The 23,469-nt window shown below is 46.8% G+C and overlaps 1 protein-coding gene across 23 annotated transcripts in view; it reads right to left on the bottom strand.

Annotated features, from left to right (window-relative positions):
• Positions 1–23,469, bottom strand: part of TCF4 (transcription factor 4) — a 238,988-nt gene that overhangs the window by 72,337 nt on the left and 143,182 nt on the right. For 14 of the 23 annotated variants that reach the window (XR_012635482.1, XR_012635483.1, XM_074931270.1 and 11 more), the window contains 3 exons: positions 23,309–23,368; positions 20,990–21,119; positions 20,453–20,502 (listed from right to left, as the gene is read on the bottom strand). Coding sequence is in view for 21 of the 23 variants with exons in the window: in XM_074931270.1 (XP_074787371.1) it covers positions 20,453–20,502; positions 20,990–21,119; positions 23,309–23,368 (240 nt within the window). In the remaining 2 variants the exon portion in view is untranslated. Of the gene's footprint in view, positions 1–20,452; positions 20,503–20,989; positions 21,120–22,016; positions 22,088–23,308; positions 23,369–23,469 lie in introns of those variants that run through there. The other 9 variants (XM_074931267.1, XM_074931265.1, XM_074931264.1 and 6 more) reach the window with 3 other exon arrangements.

Here is a 23,469-nt window from a genome sequence, read left to right as displayed (position 1 = left end):
CGGCGAAGGCCGGGATTCAGCCCCGGGTGTGAGGGTGCGGGGAGGGGGGGGGGACACGGTGCAGGTGCAGCTGTGGGGGACCCCCCGCAGACCCCCTGCGCTTGCATCTGCGCTGCCGAGCGGCTCCCCCCCCCCTCACTCCCCACACACCCACCCGCCCGCTTCCCACGCGCGGTGACGTCCCGGCCTTCGTCTGGGCAGCGGGGAGACGCCGAGGAAGAGGAGGGACGTGGGGACAGCGAGTCCCACCGCCCCGCTACCGGCCACCACGCGAGGAGGAGCAGCTTCCCCGCCGTCCTGCCCAAGCACGGCCCAAAAGGAACTTGTCGGCCACGGAAAGGCTCAAGGAGGAGCATTTAAACCTGTGGGTTTGGTAAAAAAGGGCGGTGTGCTGAACCCCGAGGGAACGGCGCCAAGGGGCAGGGGACTCGAGAGCACCTACAACCTAACGGATGCGTAAAACGCTCCCGTAGTGCATTATTTCAGCCTTTTCTGCGTCGTTCTTTCAGCATCTTTATGTCACCAAGAACAGCACGAGGCTGATCAGGTGTAACTTAACCACGTGCTTATGGTATAAAAACATTCCCCCATCGCGACACGGGTCAATGTGTCACCTCCGCAGCACAACACGGCAAGCACAGGACGCCCGGGGACGTGCCCATGTTGTCACAATCCGTTTCCTTCAGCGTTAGTAAGGTTTTTTTACAGCCCTCCTGGTGCATTTTCCCTTTGCACCGCCGGTCGCCCCCGGCCCGGCCACGCAGGCACGGTACGGGCAGAGAAACCAGGTGGGGTTGCCTAGAAATAATCGGTGCTGGGATTCTGTGCTATAATTGCGATGTTCTGGTAGATATATACCAGATTTCTTCCATTCTCCTCTCACTTCTCTCCTTTTAGATCCCAGCAGCAAACTCCAGAAGAAGGTGAGGAAATATTTTGAGAAATCCAAGAAAAAAACCCCATCTCTCTTAGCCCAGGAGGGGAGGAAGGAGGGAATGAGTCCCTGCTGTTCCAGCAGGATTTTTAAGACCAGAGAGTTTGGGAAGGGCCTCATGCTGTGGGCTGCTGAGCCCCCTCCTCGGTCAGCCGGGGGTGCTGCCACGGCCGGAGTTGTGACGGAGCGGCAGAAGGTCACGGCAAAAGGATGTGGGAAGGGAGGGACGGCCCCCACGTTCCGGATCCTGCCAGGAACAAGAGGAGCAGGGAAAGGGAAGCTGCCCGCTGGATGGCAAGCTGGCAGCCACCAACTGAACCCAGAAACGGGGAAATAGCCAGTAAGATGAGTAAAAAAGCCAGTATTCCTCTAAGTCTGGGTCATGTGGATAATCTCATCCTTCTTACACAAATCCTGGAGTGTTGTTATTAAAACGGACCTGCCGGGGGTGGAGAAGAGGCTCTGAACGCCCAGATGTGAAGAACTTGCCCCAGATGTGAAGAATTTTTTGCCCCAGCTGAGCGACAGGGCCCTCCGCTCAGACGGCCCCTGCACACGTGTCCCACCTTGCGTCCCACCAGCCTTTTCCACCCGGCTTCTCCCTCCTGTTTAAGGCAAAGAGAGAAGCAAACCCCAGCTCTGTCCCCAAAGCCGGGTCTATTTTAGGAGATGCCAGAGCTGAGCTTTTCAAGGTTTCTTCAGCTCCCCTGCTATGTACCTGCGTGCGCCGCTGCCTGGAGGGGACACAAACCCCAGGGCAAAGGGCTCCTTCGGGTGCTGGATAAGCACGAGAGCGAGTTGCATCCTATTTACCTTACACAGACATGAAGATGGGACACGGTTTTGGGAGCACGTGCCCTGGCTATTCTCTGATCTTGGTTTTGGAGGATCCCAAATCCAGCTGGATTAACCCGCGGAGCTCTAGACGATGTAATTTGTAAATGCCACTTTTGGAACCACTGCAGCTCAAGGCAACACTTATTCTCCGATGGTTTTGTACATTAATATTCTCTCCTTCCTCCCTAGGAAGAGGTTCACATTCAGATACTTGTGCACCATAGACTGAATACAGTATAAATATCTAATTATACAGATGCTATGTGAATAAATCAGATCCTAAAAGCCACAGTCTCTAAAAAGCTACTTTAAACCAGCCAAATGTGGATACATCTGCTTTAATATTATAGACTACCTATTGATAGCAATCCTCATCAACCCAATAATCCTCTGCTTTGTTTCCAGGCTCGTCTGCCAGGAGGAAGCAAACCTTGTTCCCAGCACTGAACTAGCTCCTCTCTCTCTCGTTAAGTGACAAACTCCAGCAGATTTAAGCGGGTGCAGCTTTGGGGTGGCCCCGACGGTTGGTTTATTTCCCCAGAGGGTCTGTCCTGCAGCTGGCAGCACCTCAGCCTGCTCTGAGGGACTCGGGACCGACCCGGAGAGCACCCACAGCCACGCCGGTGGGGAGTTTTCAAATCGTTTCAACCGAAATGCATTCGCAGGTTTTTTTTCTAAATGGCCCTGGTCACTCGTGGGTGTCAGGAAGAGCGTCAATCGCTCCAAAGCCTTGTTGGTTTGGGTGTACCCAGCGCGTTCGACGTTCCGGAGCAGGTTGGAAGGAAATTGCCCTTTCCACAGCGGCTGATTCGGTGACCTAACTGCACATGCTCCTGTAATTGGCCCAAGTGGGTGCTGGGACTGAGGTTGGAAGCTGGGAATATGGCAAAAGAGTTCGTCTGAGAGTGCCAGAATAAACCATAGAACATCTCTGCAAGCGTCCGCCAAGTTTAATCTGCAAAACATCAAACTTCTCCTCCTTCTACCTCAAATGCTATACAGGCTGTATTTACGAGATAGCACACGAAGTTAATAACACAATAAAACCCTAGATCAGAACTAGCTATTGAAAACCAAACCAGCATCTCATGTTTGTTTTCCAGATAAGCCGATTTTAACCCATGATGGGGCTGAGCACTCCCCCCAGCAGCAGCCTGCACTGGCCTGGCCCCACCCTGGAGCTGGGGAGGGCATTGGGGCAGGGAGGGGGGCACTGGGTGCTCTGGCTTCTCCAGAAAAACTTATCTTGAAAAAAAAAAAAAAAAAAAGCATAGAAACACACTTTACAGTTAATCTATTTTAAACAAAACTGTCTATCTAAAATATCCATTTGCCACTAGGTTTATTTTTGACTACACTGCTTGCGAAAAGCCAAGAGAGAAACTTAAACCACATGGGCCAGGATTTCTTCCTGCACAGAGGCACTATTGCCAATTTTTACCATTTTATCTTGAGTATCAGAGTATTTGGTGGGCTTTCTTTTCTGGGAAGCCGGAGCTGCCGTTGTCATTGATTACAGGATGATCTCAGATTTCGTATTTTGAAGACTAAGCTTCTAACTCCGTTAAGTGCGGAGGAGAGTTGGGAAATGGGAGCTCTGAGGCAGAAACCCCCAAAGGCTAATAAAACCAACCCCATCTTTACTATTTTTAAAATCTCGTGATTTCTTTTTTTTTTTTTTTTTGTGGACAGGAGGACGGCTGACTCCTGATATTTGAACTTTGGAGGTTCAATACTACAAGTGCTCTGGCCCCGTGGACAGACCCTACGACGCCGACAAGGTGGCATCGGGGCTACCAGCCCCAAGTCAGGCATTCTGCCAGCCTGGGCTATGGGCCTCAACACCCCCTGGGCTCCGGTTTGGGATTCACTACGGAAACGGAAAGTGGGTTTAAAGGTTCATTTCTGCCATTTTCTCTCCTACATTTGGAAATTTCAGTGTCGTTGGTCTCAGTATGAGACTACAGACGTTGTATCACAGTTTAAGAGTTCCCTGGAGAAGGATTTAAAGTAAATGAACAGAGTTAAGATTTTTTTAAGATTTCATACAGGACCGAGCACTTCACCAATTACACACATCACACAACCAACAAGCAATTTCAGATTATAAGGGATTATTTTTGCTTTTGCAGTTGAAGTACGATCTAGAGTGATCGACACTGTAGTCACTGCTCCTACTGCTTTACTGAGTTTCCACAAGTTCTTGGTCAATTCTTCTCCATTAGCTGCCATTACAAAACAAATAAATGTTTTCGAAGCATAAGGCAACCAAGCACCCGATCTTCTATTCAGTCTTTAGGAAAAAAAATCACACTGAAATATAATGATTTTCATTAGTAAACAATATATATTCTCCCAAGTGGCTTCAGTGTTTTATAAAATGATAAAAGGCCTACTTGTACCACAACTTCAGAAAGAATATCTATATGATGCTGTTGCAGAGCTATTTTTTAAAACGATACACCGGAAAAAAAAAAATAAAAAAAAAAAGGAAAAAAAAGAATGTGGAAAAGGTAAGAACAAGCGGTGGACACCACGCAAACGGGCACATGGCTAATGTTAAGAACCACAACGTGGCCATTTTTTTCCGACGCATGCAGCAATTTGTCTACATAGTAAACCGTTAGCAGAGCTGATCAAAGCACTCCAAAGCGTTTCTCACTACCCTCCTCTCTGCTAAACGATCTGCAGGACTGCACATAGATGTGGGATCCTGCACACTCGGATTTGTTCCCACTCTGCCACAAGAATCTGGGGAGGGAGCGGGAGAGGAACGCTGCTCCTCATTTATTGCACATTGCCATATGGAAGACTTTTCAGCTGTTACATAGTTAGGCCTCGCAGCCCCTCTATCTAGCAGTTAAATATTATTCTGTCACCATTTCCCTTTGTATAGACGGAGAAACCGAAGCTCGGGGAGGCCACGGGCGCCGCGCCGGTGCTGCAGCGGCATCGAGGCAGCGGTGCCAAAGGGATCAGTGCCTGGGCCTCCCCGAACAGGCTCCTCCAGCACGAGGCCTCCCCGGGGAGCAGCTCGGGCTCTCTGCCCCCACTACAAGGGAAAATATAAAGCACAGACACCCTGGTCCTGGTAACCAGTAGCCCAGCCACATGGTGACACACAACTTGTTTTGGCGGCAGCAGCCCCAGCCCTGAGCTCCCGGGGATGTCTGGGGATGAGGGGGTCGCATTTACACGCGTGTAACTTGCTCTGAATATTAACTTTGTACTTGGTGATTGCTTGTACTTAAAAATAACCCCCAACCTCAAATAGCCAGGGGTAGAGACGATGCATTTCTGAAAAAAAAAAACCCCAAACAGTAAACAAGGTAAAATCCTTTTGCGTTGCCCACCCACGCGCATCACCCTCCGCACTGAGCAATACGTTTGGTTTTGCTGCTGGCTGCCAGGATGGGCAACAGAAAGATGAAGTGGCTGGTCCTGAAGACCTCAAAGAATTAGGGAGGACGCAGGGAAATTTGAACGCCAATCTGCTGTCACCCCGGGGAGAGCAGCCCGCGGGGAAGGGGAGATGGAAATGCCACGGTGAGAGGTTTGGCCAAGGTAGAGAGCGTGAAACTGGTTGAAAAAGAAAGAAGGGAAGGCCCTGGGCAGAGCTTTCTTTGAGGATACTGCTCAAACAAAGAAAAGAATGTGGAATAATTGGTATTTAATGATCAGAAAATGCTGCTTGGTGATCCCAGACCCTACCCAGAGAGGGGGCTTCCCAAGCACGGCACCGAGCACTGCTCCCTCCGCAGCCCCGGCTGCTGGGGTTGGGCTCCCCACTGGGGCAGAGCTCACGGTACCCGAGAACCAAAGACAGAATGAAAAGGGGTTTATAACCCCGGACAGATTTCTGCTGTCCCAGCTCTGGATGTGCAAGAGCAGCTCAGCTGAGCTGCACCATGGGAAGGCCTCTAGCACGTGGCACGTGGCTTGAAATTTTATCAGTTTCTCTCTACGTTAAGAAATACAGAATATTATGCCCAAGTCAGAAATCTGTGTCCTGCCACAAAAAGCTTCAGCTGACATTCTGCCAGAGCTTTTTTCGGTTTATTTGTGTCTCATTACTCGTGGTTACCTCTCCTCCTCTACTAAACCACACCATTTCTCTTCCCTTTTGCTGCTTATACCGAGCTCACCTTTAAACCCCGAGCACGCTGCAAGATTCCCAAAGTCCAGCTATCTTTCCAAGAAATCAGAACTTAGGGCTTAAACTTTGCTCCTGCACATGGGGAGAGGAGCTAAATCCAGCCTGGGACTGGGGCACGGGGCTGCAAGGTTTGCAGGAGGTTACTGAAGCACCAGCAGGAGAAATATATCGGTTTTTGCCCAAATCTCAGCTCTCTGCTGGCCGTGCCGGACTGGGCTGTAACAAGTGGGAGCGTTTCTGCTTCTTACAGTCTTTTTTCCCCCTCTCTCTTTGCATAAAGTTCTCCAGGAATATCACTCGGAGGAGGGAAACCGTCGGGTATCCATCTTCCCTTGGAGATCTTCAAACAAAAGATGTTCTGTGCAACATTTGTCAATTTTCCCATTAAAAGACGAGGAATTCAGCTTTCAGGGTGAATTTTAACGCTTTGGGTAGTAAAACTGAATCAGCTGTGACAGTACCACAAAAAGCGGGTGGCCCGGTGCAGCGAGAGCACCCGTGGGGGCCGGGCACGGTGCCCCACGAGGGCCACGCTGTGGGTTCACTGGCGAGTGGAGCGAAGATTTGGGCATCTCTCTAAATAAAGGCACAAAAAAAGGGCCGAAGTCACACTAATTAAGCAACCCCTGAAAATGGCGTTTGAGTTTGACGCCCAGCCTGCGCCGGGGCTGCACTGGGGCTGGAGATGTTCTTGTACCGGGCAGCTGCTAACGCCAGGGTTGAGTTTACAGAACCCGGCCTGCCCTGACAATTTCCTTGCTTTTGTAGATTTGTCCCTTAATGGTATTTGAACATTCTTTTGTGGTTTAACACCGAATCGCACAGTGCGGGAGGATAATTAGTGGTAAGTATTAAGCAGTTTATGTTCTTCAGTGATTAGAGAGTAAGTCTGTGAGGTCTTCGGGTCCCAGTTCCACGACGTTTTTTATTTTTACTATGTAAAATCCTTCAGGAGAAAAGGGTGTCGGTACCTGCGATTTCATTGGGCTTTGCGCAGCCAACAACCTGCTAAAATATATCTTGCAACCTGACTGGTTGGACTAAAGATGTCAGGCTGCTGCTGGGTCTTCTGAAACAAAGTCGATGGTTTTGTGAGTCTTCAGGGCCAGGCAGTGGTTTCACTGTGTATTTTATATTGTATCAAATATGCATACTTTTTATTTATATACAAAACGCATGCACTTAAAAATACACAGCAAGCCAACTGTAAACACATACATATTACAGAAGAAATCTCTCACTGAAATGACACGCTCACACTTTCCCATGAACTTTTCCCTTCAGCAATCCTAATTAATACTCAAAAGCACATTTTCAATTACGCGAATCCAGATGCTATATTAAAATACATATTTTCATCCCACAGCCGTTCCTAGAAGCCTCTGTCATCCTGAGCCGCACAGGCACCGTGCTGAGCCACCGCCTGACCTGAAGGGCTTACAGCCTGGATGAACAAAGGCAGCCAAAAAAAAAAAAAAAAAAAAAAAATTGAAGGCCCCCAGAGGTGAAGTCACTCGCCAGAAAACTCTGTGTCAGGTAGGCAGCAAGCTCGGGGAGCAAGGTCCAACTTCCCTGGTGCTGTTTCCTAACACTGCACCATATTCCCATCGACTGCTCAAATTCACACTTAAATGCCTAACACATGTTAGTGCCAACTTCTCTAACAAAATATGGTTATTTGGAGGTCCTCTAAAGCTGCTTTTGCTTGAAAAGGAGCTAATGGATAGCCAGATTAAGACGGAAATCAACTGCTTGCTGATAAATTCAGGGTAGCCAACTCTTGGGATTTTATCAGGAGTCTTGCAGTATTTCCTGTTCTTTTTGGGTTTCATTTTTTCCTAAAGCCTCAGCTCCAAAAAATCTAATAATTACGTACAAATCTCGATTTCATTAAAAAGAGCAGCTTCAGGCCCTCACAGCTGTGGACAGAACCTGGAAGTGTGATCAGAGCACAGCTAAAAGTTCTGAAAAAAACCCAAGAGGCAAACACAAGCCCACTGCATTTCCAGGCTTCCAAAAGTCCGCTGAATTTTGCCAACTCGCGTCTGGGGAAACCCGAGGCCAGATTTTTGCCTTTTTATCCCCCTGAAGCCCCTCTGCAACGTGGAACCCTGTGCGAGGGGCAGCACCGACCCCACCTGCCCCGGGCACCCCCCGGCAGGATTTTCGGTTGGGCTCGGCACGACGTCGGCGATCATTTTGGTCGCTATTATTTTTGCACTTGGAACGTCCTTGATTATTTACTGCAGTAGCCACAGCAGAGGAGCCTTCAGCCATGAATTAAGCGCAGCTCGTTTCTTCAACCTCAAGAATAAAACCGCAAAATGTACCTCGCATTTTAAACTCTTCCTCCATATATCACAGGCGAGGAAAGCCTGAAGTGATGGCTCGTGTCAGAGGCAAAACAATTCAGGAATAAGTCTCTCAAATAATACAAGTTGTGCTAAAAATTCAGGCGCTGCAGCCCAGGGACTGGCAGTGAAGTGGTTAACAGACATATGCTGTATAATTAGGAGATGCATTAATGATTATGAATAGTAAATGACTTGGTGCAAGGAAAAAAATCTAGTCAAAAGGGACATGCACCTATCTTACATGTTTATTAGAAACTGTATATAACTAGAGAATTCTGCTATTAAGAATCCTGCATTATTGGTGTAAATACTTCCAAGGGTACATCAAATTGTAATCTTTCATACGACATCCATCAAACCAGGCTGGAGATTTTGACAAACATTAAACACAGTAAGGAGGCAATTATGTATGCATGATTTAATCTGCAACTAATTAATATGCAAATTTATTCATATGTTAGTTACTAAATTAAAAATGCAAAGAAGCCCTTATGGTGATTCTCAAAATTTTGCACAAACAGAACATTTAAAATATAAGAAAAAATGAAGTTTTTTGGAAACCTGCGGCATACTTTAAATCTTTGGAAACCTGTTGCATGGAGATGGTTCAAAAATATTTACTTAAATACCGGAGAATGATAAAAGGTGCATTAATTTTATGTCAGAACGTGGTGGCAGAAAGGTTAAACACGAATCTCTGAAAGTCTTAGGAGATGTGCACTAATTATCAAACAAACTGTATTCTAGACCCAACTCCCACAGCCTGCAAAAAAAAAAAATAAATTCAGGCTCGGCACAAACCGGTCATTTTTCTGGCATTTTGCTCCATTTGTGGATGTGTGCGTGCCGGGTCCAAGGCTGTCTGAAACAGCAGCCGGTCCCCCCACATCCTCACTTGGAAGCACTTTGCCGGTCAGTGACACAAAAACCCACACTCTGTTTTCACCTGAGGAGGTTTTATGTTTAAGAAATCTTCTGGAAAGCCTGAAAATAAGAGGTGTGAGGGAACTAATTGGCTGAAGGCGGACAGAAACTGCCTTTAATTCTTTTCCAGATGCATCTTCAAAGAAAAACAAGGATGCAAACAAGAAGCAGGCATTTAGAATGTTTCCTGGAGAACTGCTACAGCTATGATTCCGCATAGTTTCTACTCCCTAGTAGGTAAGTAAAGAGCAATAATTGAGTAGATATTACACCATTGCTTGCATTCTGAAGATATCTGTTAAGGCACACGTTTCATGTGCCAGAATCTCCTTTCACTCGCATTTCCAGGGAGAGTTCAGTTGTATTCTGAGCTCTGTACGTGGCTCTGAGACTGAGCTGGAGCAGCCAGCGTAGTCAAAAAGTGAGGCACAGGTCAAACACAGAGGAAAGCACAGTAAGTACTTCCAGGCTGTTTCCTGGGCCAGTGAACTCTCACTATTTCCTTTTTTTTTTTTTAACATTTTCCCTTCCTAAAAAAAAAAAATCCCTGGGCTCTGGTGCAGGGGCAGTGCCAGCAGAGGATGTCGGCACCGCCCAAGCTTTCACCCTCGCCCCGTGAACCCCCGTCCCGCCGTGCAGCCCCCCAGCAGCTCCTCTCTGAGCCCCCGGGAGAGACCCAAAGCCAAAGCGGCTTCGTGCCTGGGGTGGGACCACACGTGGGGCAGCGCCCGAGGGACAACTCGGTACAGAAATGATGAACTCTGCTTCGGTTTCCACCAGCGCTTCCTTGCTTGGGGATGCGCTGCCGCAGAGCGCTCGGAGGACCAGGAAAGAGCATCCAGAGATCAAATTTACCCAGTTTAAGAGGGAAAAGTCTAGACCAGAACAGAAAACTGCAACAAAATTGCTCTGAAAATACAAACAGGCTTGGCTGTACGTATTTAAATCTACTTTGTGGCGCCTGGATAGGTGATTCTTGATTTTTGTTTAGGCCAGAACCAAATGTAAGGCTTTTAAAAGCTTAAACGTACACATTTATGCATTCATTACACAGTGTTAAATCTAATTTGTTCTTTTTACTGTCACAGGAAGCACATGTTTAAAGCAATCTGTTTCCTCATATGAATGCTTTCCTGTCTGTTTGAAAAAAATTGCAACACACTTTACCCCAAGTAACCAAGAGGTGATCATAAATATCCCTAAATAGCATTAAACAGATATGAAAGACATTAACACTTCCAGAATGCCAAAGTAGTATTAAAAAAAATTCTAACAGATGCTCCTAGGTCAAAAAGTGAAATGTGTGTTTCCTGAAAAAACACTCTCATCAGAATCATAAATGAACTGTGAGCGGAGAAATGAGGTGTTGCAGAGCAAACGAGAGGATCTTTTTGGTTAAGGACTCTCGCACACTCTTGCCAAAGTGTGGTTGCAATAAAAGAGCCAAAATTAAAGGCGAGTTCGCTGCAAACCAATATCCTTTGTGTTCCACCAGGTGGCAACGACAACAAGGGAGGGCTGGAGGGCTACGAGCCCCCGGCCTGCCCCGGCCCTTGCCCCGTGCCCCCCGCGCCCGCAAGGCCTGGCCCCGCCAAACTGGCCCGGGCCCAAGCCATTTAACTTTGCCTTGTCACTCTGTGGCTTGCGTTTGGCAGGGAAAAGATGTTCTCATCTGGAAACGTCGTCAAATCGGCTGTAATATGCAAATCTTGCTTAAAATACCCAAGTTACCCAAACCCCCTCTCGCTCTGGAGCGGGGACACACGTTTCCCTGCTGGGGGGGGGGGGGTCTGGCACGGAGGGCACCCACGGGACGGGTCTCAGAGGCACCTAAACCAGTCGAATCTTTATTATTTGCTAGAAAAGCAGCAAATCCAGGCTAGGAGGAAGGCCTCGGCCTGTCGCTGAGCCATCCACGTGGGCTCTGGGGGGCCAGCTGCGGACCCCCGGGCACCTGCACCTGCCTTGGGGAAGCCAGAAATGAAACCCACGGGGTTCCATCCCCAGGCCTGGCGCGTCGCCTCCCACGGCATCGGCACGGCTCAAAGGAGCCCTCCACGGCCTCCAGAAAAGGGTATTGCGGAGGCTTTTTCCAGGAATTTTTTTTTTTTTTAACCGGGTGATCGCAGTGGGGAGAGCAACCAGGGCAAGAGCTCCCGTCCTGGTTCTCCTGGAGGGGCCGAAGCTTTTGGGAAGCAAACCGGCGTTTAGGGGTCTGAAAAGGGCTCCGGGGCCGCTGCGGTGTCCCCTCCGCTCGGGCGCTGCCTCTGGCCGCTGGTTTGGCCTGTCGAAAGGCACTCTATGCCATCGAAAATAAAATAACAATAAAAAAACAACCAGCCATTGTAGGCCTCTTAGGTTTTGTGCCAAGAAACTGTCAGGGGAGCTTTGCTATGCATTTAACAATGTTAATAGTTATTGGAGCTCTTTATGCAATTTTTTTTCTTTCCCCCCCCTGTATTTTCGCGATGTTGATTTTTTTTTTTTTTTGCTCATTTACCGCTTCAGTGTAAAGGCAAAAAAAATACTTTAGAGCAGAAATTAATGTTCCTTTGATAAAATACAGAGACTCTGCTAACAAACGTACCCCAGTCAGAGTGCAAGCGTATCAATCTTGACAGAGTTATCTTCAACTTCCACAGATAACTTCTTCATTAAGGTCCTGCCCTCCCCTCCGCACACTGCATCACTCTCCCCACCCCAACCCCACGTCCAATCCCTTCTGAAACGGAAGAAAAACTTAAAGCAAACGAGATCAAATAAATAAATCCCCAGCCCCAGAAGCCATCCTTTCCCAAAACCCCACTGGAAAGGCCAGAGACACGACAGGATTTAAATGCTTCTATCTTAAATGCTGAACTGTGCTAATCAGAGATCTGAAGGCGCTGCGCTGCTTGTAATGAACACAATCTGCAGATAGTATTTAAAGAAAAGCTACAAAATCAAATTACTGCACAGAGAAATTTTTTTTTTTAATCTTTAAATGTCTTTTCCTAACAATTATCCTCAAGTTCAAACAGAAAAATTAAGTGCTGAGTTTTACACTTGCAAAACTCAACTTAATTCCCAAATGAAAAAAGAATTACAAATGACACAGCTATAGAAAGAAAATGATTGAAGGCTGGACATGAAATCCCCAAGTATTTTTACATTTATTTAGGGAATAAAGTGCATTTTCTGACCCATCCATGCAGAAGGGAGCCAAGGGGCAGCCAGATGCGGGGCGCAGGCAGCATCACCCGACTGCCCTTTGTTCTACCGGGAACCTGCCGGTACTGATGCTCAGTGTGTGCAAATAAACAGATCGACGAAAAGTTTAAATCGAAAATTCGTGTCAAGTTTAAAGGGGAAAAAAGACATCAGGCTTAGGCACACGGGGCACGTTTCACCCCAAAGAACAAACCAAAGTCCCCGCAAGCGGGGTCAGCTCTTCGGGTGCCAGCAGGGTCCGAACTGCAGCGGAGGGATAAACGCTGCCCTGCCTCAAAAAGCAATTTTAAAAGAACTGCCTTAAAAATACCGCTGAGGATCTACCGTGTCTCCTTTTGCCGGCACGTAGAAATCGTCTGGAATTGTTGGCCAAAACCTTCAGTCCATGAAGACTAAGCGCCTTCTGCACTACCTGCAGTACTCTGAAGAGGGAGTCTCTGCTCAAGCTAAACAAAAAAACCCCCGCTAATCCCACACCTCTGTTGCCAGCGGCTAAAAATGGGCCAGAACTATTCAGTACTGGATTTTTAATTTTTTTTTTTTTTTAAATACAAAATAGCTAAACATTCAGAAGTGTGTGAATTTTGCAGGAAAGGTTTTACCTTTAAATATAACGCACGGCCAAGGTCTAAGAATACACGTATCAATCCCTTTGCAATTGCTTTTTCATGTTGAAGATATCCTGTGCAATTCATTAAAAACTACAAACTAAGCCGTTTTAATCTGCATTTTCCCTACCTTTTAATCTATTTTAAAACAACAACAGCACAGCATTTTGTCTGCAAAATGACTTCTTAGTCCTTCAGGAGCGATTTCAGGTACGGTTTGCAACAGACGGTCTTTTAACTGATCACCTCAGCGGTGTGCAGTGGATTTCATCATTTCCTTGGTTTGACTTCATTTGCTTGTGCTAAAGCTGCATTTCCAAATTTATTTATTTAAAGCAAAAAGCAGAGCTTTGTTATAACTGAGGGGGGGAGAAAAAGGAGGAAAAAAAAAGCAAAAAAAAAAGCAAGCGGTGTGGAGTTTAACAAGGTTCTAATTTTAATATGGAAAAAACCCAACTCGTAATGCAGTGTGATTTAGACGGCTGGCCAGAAGGGCGAGGAGGGATGGTCGCCAGGCTGCTTCCCCCGGGGCCACTGGATGAAGAGGATCTTGTCAACCTGATAAAGGTTGTGAGCACGGCAGCCCCAGCGCCGGGGGAGCCCCTGGCAGCACCCGGGGAAGGGCAGGGGAGAGCTGGGTACCCCGCTGCAAGCCTCACGCACCTCGAGTCTCACCTCTGTGGGCTCTCAGACCGTGCTGAATTATACTCAAATGCTGTAATAAAATTATAATATCAGTTCTGTTACCCCCTCCTCAATCCAGCTCCCACCTCGCTCCTTCTCACTCGACGCAAGTTGTTGGCCGGGCCCCAGTGAGCTGCCCCCAAGGTTTTGCCCCCGTTTTACCCCGGGTGCCCATCTCCAGGAAGGTCAGTTCTGTCCCAAGGAGGCTCCACCCCACATCGCTGGTCCTCAAAGACTACGATGCCCACCCCAGGCAGGTGACAACCCACAACCCACCTCTGAACCCCGGGAAGCTCCAAAGCACCCAACAGAGAAACGTCCCCGAAGATGCCGGCAGCAGCCACGACGTCGGCGTCCCAGGACCGTGCGATTTTCTGATAGGGCAGGTGGCGCAGGGAAAGACGGGGACATCGTATTTGTTTTGGAAAACTCCCATTGAAGTTGGATGTTTGAAGGGAAATTCCTACGGTTGTGTTTTTTTCACTTGAGGTAGGAAGTCTGCGAAGTCTGCACAAAAAGCGCAAGCAGTGCTTCCTCACCTCCCCGCGAAATTATCAAGGCTTCTCCCGTGGAAATCCGAATAAAGCTGTGGAAAAACTCCAGGTGGCATCCCAGTAGTATTTCTCTTTGCTTGATTTTTGGAACCAAGCAGGTGTTTCCTTAGGATGTACAACTGAGTCAGACGCTTCCGTAGCTGTCTGGCTAGCAAGGTCGGAGCTGGTGCAAATACACACAACGGCGAGCGCGGGTAGAGCTCTCCAGTCTAAGAGGGGACACCTTGAATTAAGACAAAACAAAGAGGCTCTTCCCATTAAAACTGAGCCTTGGGATATTCTACCTGCTGATTCAACAACAAAATCGATTCATCTTTCAGTTCCTCTCTTCTGAGATGATGTTTGACTTCTCCCGCTCTTTATCACAGCTCTAACATCTTCCCCACAAGCCCTCCCTCAGTGTCCACATTCAGAGGCCGTGGTCGCAATCCTGCTCCTTGGTGCAGCCCAGCTCCTACTGCCAGACGCGGCTCCTTCAGCCCAAGCCCACTCACCTCTGTTTGACGAACGAAGAGCCAAGCGCGTGCCACGGGCAGAGCTGACGCCCCGGCAGAGGAGGGAGCTGAGCCCCAGAACCCCTTCCCAAGCAGGAGGTCGCCCGTCTTCCCCAAGGGCTCCTATCGATGCAGCTTCCAAGGAGATGGTTCAACCTGAGGAGCCTTCACCTCCTCCTCTTTCCTCCATTTTTAAGCCTGTTATTTATTTTAAAACCGTTGGTTCTACTACAAGTGAATTAACCTTGGAAACCAGAACGACATGACCACGATGTCAAAAAGCCACGGCTTTTGCTCTTTCTGTGTCACTGCAGCTTGTCCCAGGGACGGGGGACGCTCGGAGATGCTCCACCTCTCCTCAAGGAGACGTGAGGAAACCAGCCTGGGGTGAAACACCTCCACGGGGTCCCAGGGGGAAGCGCCAGGAAAACCACCCTTGAGGGAAGGCCGAACCTGCCAAACATCACCCAGTTGCTGCCTGCACCGTGGCCGGCACGTGGGGTCTGGAGAACACCAGCTCAACACAGAGGGATGGACCGCTGAGAAACTGCGTCACCGCCCGCCCAGGGTTTACTATCAGCAGGGTACAACCTGGAGTAACTCCGCTGCCATCCTCCCGTTTTGCTACATACTGAGAGGACCTCTTACTACAGCACGAACCTCCCACCCCTGAAGCCTCCTAAACCCAGTCCTGCGTTAGCTCTGCTGCGCAACGGAGCTGCAAAACCTGTGGTTTAGGACCGAGTCTTCACTCCAGCCCACGTGGTTACACTGCTGAGCTCCTCTGGGTGCTCTGGCAGCAAGCGAGGCCGAGCTGGAGAGGCTGGTCCCACCTGGCTGCTAAACCCTGGGCACTGCTGAGACCCCCCAGCATCAGGAGACTGGGGCAACCCCGCAGTTCCAACTCCGTGCCCGGCTGCACCGGCCCACAGAGCAGGACTGTGAGCAGAGGCGCGTGGTCGGGGATTCGGGACAGGCCAAGAGTGGCGTTTACCAGCTCGGGTTGACAGCCTGAACGCCTCTCTCCAGGGGTAGCGCAGGATGTGGGATTTCAGCTGGGGTTACAGCTCCCGGGGCTGCCGTAAATGGGGATCAAACAACTGCACCCATCCAGCCTTCCCGTGAGGCTGAGGGAGCAGGAGGCCTCAGTGCCGTCATAAAGGAAAGATTGGCCAAGGAGAAGGAAACTGGAATATACTGGGCCGTAACGACTGTACTCAATAGCACGTTTACTAGATGGTAACAGAGGAAATGCATGAGCTGAGCAATTTATTATATCCAGGCACACTACTGGAAAGCTTGGCCACAAAGAAGAGCAAGGTGAGAGGCAGAAACCCTCGCAGGGCTCATGCACCCATCTCCGTCCTCAGAAGCGAAGGGTGTGCCTTGGGGCTCTTTGCTCCTCGAAGGCAACCTCACCATTGTGCTCCTCTGAGTCAGTCTCAGTAACCCCTCTTTCTGCTGAACCACGCAACTCTGCTCCAAGAAAGCCAAAACAATCACTCCTACCACGCCGGCAGGTGACCGGCATCCTAAGATCTCTGTCGGGGCCTCGTTTCTGAGCTTCCTTTTTTGCCCTCAATAGAACGCTTCACGTACAGGTGCTACGTGTTGGAAATCCTCACTGGGGCAGACACCCCCTCCCTGCCAGTGACTTCCTTAAGACAGTTCCCGTAAAAACATGACCTCTACAACACAAATCCTTCCCTCTTTGCTCACTTTTTCCCCAAAAAACCCCATTCCACACCCCCTTCCTTCGCAGACACTTCCAACCATCTGCACCAGTGTAGCTTGCTCGCTCCTGACTCTTACTGGTCAAGATAAGGAAGGCAGAAAACACTTAATGTAAAAGGTCAGATGTCATTAAACTATCAGCAGCTGAAATGGATGAAGGGTTCAGGTTCAAGATTAAAAGAACAGCAAAGTCTTGAAATGAAGTTAAGGGTGAGGTGACTGTGCAGAGAAGCCACCTGGATTGGACGATGAACCTGGGTACAAAATGTTACCGTGTCATAGCTCAGTAAAGGCACATGGGTACTCAAGGGAAATAAATTTTAACAGAAAAACCTAATTTCTCCTAATACAGCCATGCCCAATATATCTCATCTTCATGCCCAATACATCTCATCTTCAGTTGGCTCAACCCAGAATACCCCGACCCTCATCGCTCGAGTGGGCGCAGGGCTCTCCACACTCTCAACCGAAGGCAGAAAACTCCAGTAGGCAACTGTCCCAGTGAACCCCCTTGGCCCGGAGAGACCCTACAGAGTCCGTGCGTCCGAGGACGAACGTTCGGTCGCGTTGTATCACAGACAGGAGCCCAGGACATGCCGAGGCCGTGTGTGCCCAAGGAGCGGGCAGAGCTGGGGGACCCGGCCCCACACCCCGCTGCCGGGGCGGATCACACTGGGGCGTGCAGACACACCCGGGTTACACCACCTGAAGTAAGTGCTCCCTCCTGAAGCCCCGCCGAGGGGGGAAACTCCTCACAGGACGCCCTGAGCACACTGGGCAAAGCCAATCCCAACACGCACCACAGAAATGCACCTCCAGCGCCCCCACGCTGGGAATGGGCTGCTTCGGCGAGGACACGGCCACCCGCGACTCAGCGTCTCCATTCACACACAGCTTTTGGAGTTCAAACACTTTAGTTCCAGCTTAACGCCAGGCCTGGCTCCAGTTTGTAACGGCTGTGATGAGCTGTGGCTGAGACTGGCCATGGGGGTCCAGCACGGGCAGGACGGTCACAGCCCGGCCTGGGATGCACCCTGCCCCGAGCACACCTGAGAGAGTCTCACCTGCCACACACCAAGTTCGGCTCCAATCTCCACTATTTTTTAAATTCTGATTGTTTCCGTAGTTTAATTTGTTTTCCAAACTCATAGCCATTTCTTATAATAAAGGGGAGCTAATACAACATATTTATTACCATTTATCATTGAAATTTTTATAAGACTACTTATGAATTAATCAACAATAACTGCTTTCACAAACGCTGCTGCATTAATCTCCATATCCACTGCATAAATCACATTGAGAACAAGTTAATATACATATTTTAAGAGAAATACAGCAATATTTCCACCCTATCAACTAAGTATATTATAATCTAGTTAGTCCATTTATAAATGCAGATACTTCATTCAGCATCATAAATCCTGGCAGTTTAGTGTGACACAATCTATAACCTAAATAAATCTGACCTTTTATAAGGTATTTGTTCTGTTTGAGACACCTAAGTGCTCTTTCTAAAGCAGTATTATTTCAAATTAAATGTATGATTCATGACACACAAAGACAACAAGACCCAATCTCCTTAAGAAGGGCTGTATTTCCCTCCGAATCGTACTGTTCTTGTATTCACATTACTGGATTTGTATTTTAATTTACTTATTCTTGGAAGACAGAGCTACGGGTGATTAAAATATTCAGCAATGCCTTCTTGCACTTTAGTTTCTAATAAATTGGACAGGTCATTAAAATATCTTGAAGTATTTAAAGTGCATATTCTGCTTTGCGAGAATTTCACTTAAAAATAAAAATACTGTTAAAATAATTGAGAGTACTGAGCTGTAGAAGTACTTCCATTCCGCACAACAACTGCATTCACCAAAAACTAAAGGAAGCAGACGTTTGAGGCTAATCTGCGACAAACAGGAATCGCCTTTCGCTCTTTCGAAGCAAGAAGCAATCCAGAAAAAAACTTCTGCAGCGGTTCTAAAGCCCTGACAGGTTGGTTTGTCCAGCAGAAACGCTGCCACTCTTCCCCACGCAGGGAGGGCAGAGAGCAGGTACCATTCTCCTGAAAGCATCTTTTGTAACACGGAGGCAAAAATCTCCCTGGAAATGTCCCGAGACGGTCACCTGCCTCCCGAGCGATAGTTGAAATCACAAAAAAAATGCAGGTTTGGGGTGTCGTGTGGTTGTTTCGTTGTGTTTTTTTTTTTTTTTTTCCCCGCGCTGCAATGACTAAACAAAACGCCAGCGCAGGGGCTGAGCGCTCCCAGGCGAGCGCCGAGCTGGCTGCCAGGAGCGTGGCGAAGGCTCGCGGCGTGCCGAGGCTCCCGGCCACCCCGGCTACCTGCACGGGGTCAAGGCTCGGGAAAACTGGCACCACCGAAAGTTTCGTCTCAATGAAATCCACCTCTAACTTCAAGCATAACAGTAGTCGTAAAAAGCTTTGGGGAGGATATTAGCTATTGCTGTAAAGGAGTCCAATAAAAACCCAAACCAAAAAAACACACAGTGAAATCAATTTAAAAATACATGTGTGGGAACTTATTTTTAATTTAAAAAAAAAGAGTGTTCTGACGTTACTGGAAACTTGTTTTTGAGAATTTCCGTATTTCAACAACTTACAAAAAAAAAGATTTCTGTTCGGATTTAACATTATAAAGATGACAATAATCCGTGCGATTGAATTAGGACGTTTGCCTGTTTTTTTCATTCAGATTCAAATTTTATTATTTATACAGTGACCGGCAATGAAACTACTGTTTAGCCCAATCACTGCAACAACTGAAGCTTCACAAGTCTGATAGTTTGCAAACTGCAAATTTATGTGGATTTATGGTAAAAACATAAAACCCATCTGAGATTAACATGCCAATTTGTTATATATTCCACAAGATTGATTGCCACTCAGCTCCTCCTAATAACCAGATTTAGAGATAAAACAAATAGAGTTATCAGGTATGAAAGGGAAGCTCTCCCCATCTGAGTGATTTGTTTTCTGTTTGCGGATATTGATACGAAAATATGTATTTTTAAAGTAACGGAAGAGAAAAAATCAAATAAAAATACTAGAATAAAAAGTGCTCTTCAGCTGTACTACGCTTTATTCTATATTTACTGAAATGTTGAATAATTTCCTTTAAAACTGCTATTTTCTATATATTTTAATGGATTTAAAAGTAAATGCTCCCCGGAGATGTAATGCACCTTGGTACAGGTTTTTCCGAAAAAATCCACAAAGATTTTACACGATGCTGAGAAAAAGGAAAACTAACAGAATCACGATTTGGATCACGGAACAAAGAGACTTCACTGAACCAAAGCGAAACACCAACTTCTGACTGAACGACGCGAAGATTTCACGAGGAAACACTGAAGAATGCGCCCAGGGTAGCCGGACGGCATCCGTAACCCTCCTTACAAAGAGGTATCGGGAATATTCTTTAAAACACCAGGGGAAACGATGGGTAATTACCAGCTTTCTCGTTAGTGCTTGAGCAACCCACAATGCCTCTGGCAGCAGCTGGATCCCAGCGGCCGACACCTGGGCAGGTAGCGCAGCCCAGAGCCCCCACGTCAAAATGAAGCCGTTTTCCTCACATCCCGTGGGCTGAAACCCAGGGCAACTCCTCCTCGCTCCTCTCCGCACATCCCTGAGAACACGCTGGCCCCTAAATGGCCCTCAGCAGCCCGACAAAGCAGCCACCGTCCCGCGGAAGGGACGCTCGCCCCGCGCAGGGACGCGCCGGCCACCGCGCGCTCAGCCCCACCGTCCCGGCGATCGCTCCCACGTCGGGAGGAGCTGAGGGGAATTTTGGGGATTTGTTCTGTAGCTCTCCTTACCTCGTGCTCAGCCCGGAGCACCCAGCGCTCCGCCAGCCCGGGGCCGGCTGGTGCCTATCTGCCTACAACCGAACAAAGCCCCCGCGAGCACACGCGAGCCGGCAGACGAGCGGTACTTACTGAAGATGGCAAACCTGGAGGAACTTTTCGAACTTTCTTTGTTTGTACTTCTGAAAAAAAGATAAAACAGTGTCTTCATAAGACAGGAATTTTTTTTTTCTTAATTTTTTTTTTTTTTTTCCTCCCCCCCCCCCCACCCAGCTGCCCTGCCCGCCGCCTCACGCCAGGTTCGAAGCAGCTTTGGTAACACCGTGTGGATGCCACTGCTCTGAAGTCTGACAGTAAACCACTGAAAAATCATATTTTGATCTCCAGTGTTAGGGCCTTTGTTTTCGCCTTACACAGATTTCCTTTGAAAAAAACGACTTTTTTTTTTTTTTTTTTAAGGCTCCTCACACACTCGACAAAGAGAGGAGCGCTCAACCAACGTTAAATAAACCCCTCCGAGAGTCCCGGCGGCGGACGCGGACGCTCGGCCACTTATTGTTTTTATTTCAAAGTATTGCTAAACAGCACCAAACTCCCGATTATTTGTTGAAATGGGAAAAAAGAAAAAAGAAAAAAAAAAAAAAAAAGGTTGAACACAAAGTCACTCACCCATAGAGGTGCTGTGGAGAGGCCTCCGCCGGGGGTTATTGCTAGAATACTGATAGTACTGGGAGCCAGGCTTAGTGGGGGAGAGCGCTCCTGGGTTGCCAATATCCATGTCACCTCCAAGGAGACTTTGCTAAAAGATTAAAAATATATACGTGTGTGCGCGTGCATGTTAAATCCGACTTTCCTCATCATTAGCTATTTCTCATTCCTAAAAATAACACAGTAAAGAAACCTTCACAAGCAACTGAAACACTGAGACAAGAACCTGCCAAATCTTTAAAGGAGACGGTACAAAAATTTCCAGTTGAGCATCTTTTGCCTTTACTAGGAAAACACCAAGTCATTAATTTAAAATACGATTATTTACATTTAAAGGAGACTTACTGCCTACTTATTCAAATGCAATCAGTGTTTTAAAAACTTTTGGAGCTCTGTTAATATATTTGAAGGTAATTTACTTTCTTCGCCGCAAACAAGATAGTTAAGTGCACGGATTTAACAATAATAAATAAAACTCCCCCCAAAAAATATTTCCTGCTGTTGATAGAGCGGTTGGTTCAGTGTGCATGAAACAGCTTCATTGTCTATCCCCGTGCAAGGGAAAATTCGTATCTGTGAATTAAACACATCAGGTTTTGCACTATAAAAATCTGCACAGCAGGCTGTACGTAATATGTGATTAAAACGTGAAAATAAAATTATACATTATTAATAATTTCTGCCGTGCGATCAGAAAAAAAAGCACCTCGGAAAACCCAAAACAATTAACGCTATTGTATAGCAGCAGCAGTAGCAGCAGCAAAGGACTTTCAATATATCCATTTTATGCCTGTACCATTAACTAACAAGATGCATCCCAGTAAACGCAGCGTTTTCTCAGCTACGAAAGGACTATGGTTTCCATGAAACAGCAGAAAACATTATCTGACCCACGCTATAAGAAAAATTATAAATCTTCGAGAGCCTATGACAGAAGAACAATTTCCTGAGTAATGTTCTATTTGCTATAAACTACGTTGAAACTTACCCATAATATATAAATCCCCTGATTATACTCTGCATTGAACACATTGTTCTTTTAATTATTCTGATACGCAATAAAACAGGTGTAGATACTACCATTTATATTAAGAACAAATTTACCATTTAATAAAGAAATTTTAAAATTAAGTACCAAAAATCTAACTTTATCGTTACTTGTAATCAACTTTTACTGACTGAACTAATTACTGTACTTGATAAAGTACAGAATGTGTTTTCCCTAATCTAAATTCTAATCACCATGTCACTCACAACAGACTTAGTAATGCTTCACTAACACACTATTCACATGCAAAATACTCTAAATAGGCCAATTATGACTCTGCCCCTGTTCCCTGGTTAACCCGCTGAGAACTGAAAAATTTCACAAGGCAGTCACCAACTAAAACAAAGGCTCCTTGTTTTAAATTAAGACAGTCTTTTTGATTCCTAAATAGCTCAACAAAGTGGCATGTCTTCTGCTGAAAGCAGTTGGTCAAATATGAGCCATGAGCTGGAAAATCAGAAATTAAAACATCCTTACTCCTTGACTATACTTCTAAAAACATTTAAAGATAACTTTTGATTCTAGAAAACTATATTCCTCTTTTTCCCAGCGAGGTTAAATGAGAATCGCTGACGAGGGATGGACAAATGGGCTCTGACTGATTGGGGCTGAAACCCTTTCTTGGTGTGCAGCCTAGCATCTGCCTTTACAGACCTCTCCGAGACGTAAAAATATCAAAATGCCAGGCGGAAGGCACTTTTTGCCAATATCCTTACGTTCAGCTAATGTCTAATATACACCTGCAATGACGAGGCTCCTTTTAATAAACAACACCTGCACCGGCAAAAATGGTTGCGAGTCTATTGCATAATGGCAGAGAAATATATGCAAAAACTCTCGGAAAAAAAGGGTTATCGATTCATTGTGAATACCCTCTGAAAATAAATGTAATTTTATTGAATGTCTTGGAGCATTTCAGAATGAAACAGTGCTAACCACAGAAATTCTCTTCAGTCATATATTTTTATCACGTATACGTTTTAACATAAAGACAGACCTGCTAAATCTGTGCATGGTTTATCCATATGTCGGGTAGTCTGAAAGACTTAGAGCCATCAGCTGTATGAATTCCTATACCCAGCCTACTAGATTTCATTTGACTTTAAAAAAAAAAAAAAAAACAACCAAAAAAAAAAAACCAACAACCAACCAACAAACGTATATAAAACAGCGTTTGCAAACTATTTCAGATTAAACACGATTCACTTTAGGAGCATAAAACATACACATACCCTATGTTGTTTTTGTTTTTTCATCCAAACATTTTTCTCTATAAAAAGATGCAGAGGTTTCTACAGAAAAAAAATCCCAAACTTGTATTATTATATTAGCAGGAAACACATGTCCCAGCCTTACAGGCTGCCCGCCTTTGCTCGAAGGCTTCTCCCTGCCA

This window comes from Athene noctua, chromosome Z, assembly GCF_965140245.1.
Source record: "Athene noctua chromosome Z, bAthNoc1.hap1.1, whole genome shotgun sequence".
Lineage (NCBI taxonomy): Eukaryota > Metazoa > Chordata > Aves > Strigiformes > Strigidae > Athene > Athene noctua.
This window is presented reverse-complemented; position numbering and strand designations above follow the sequence as displayed.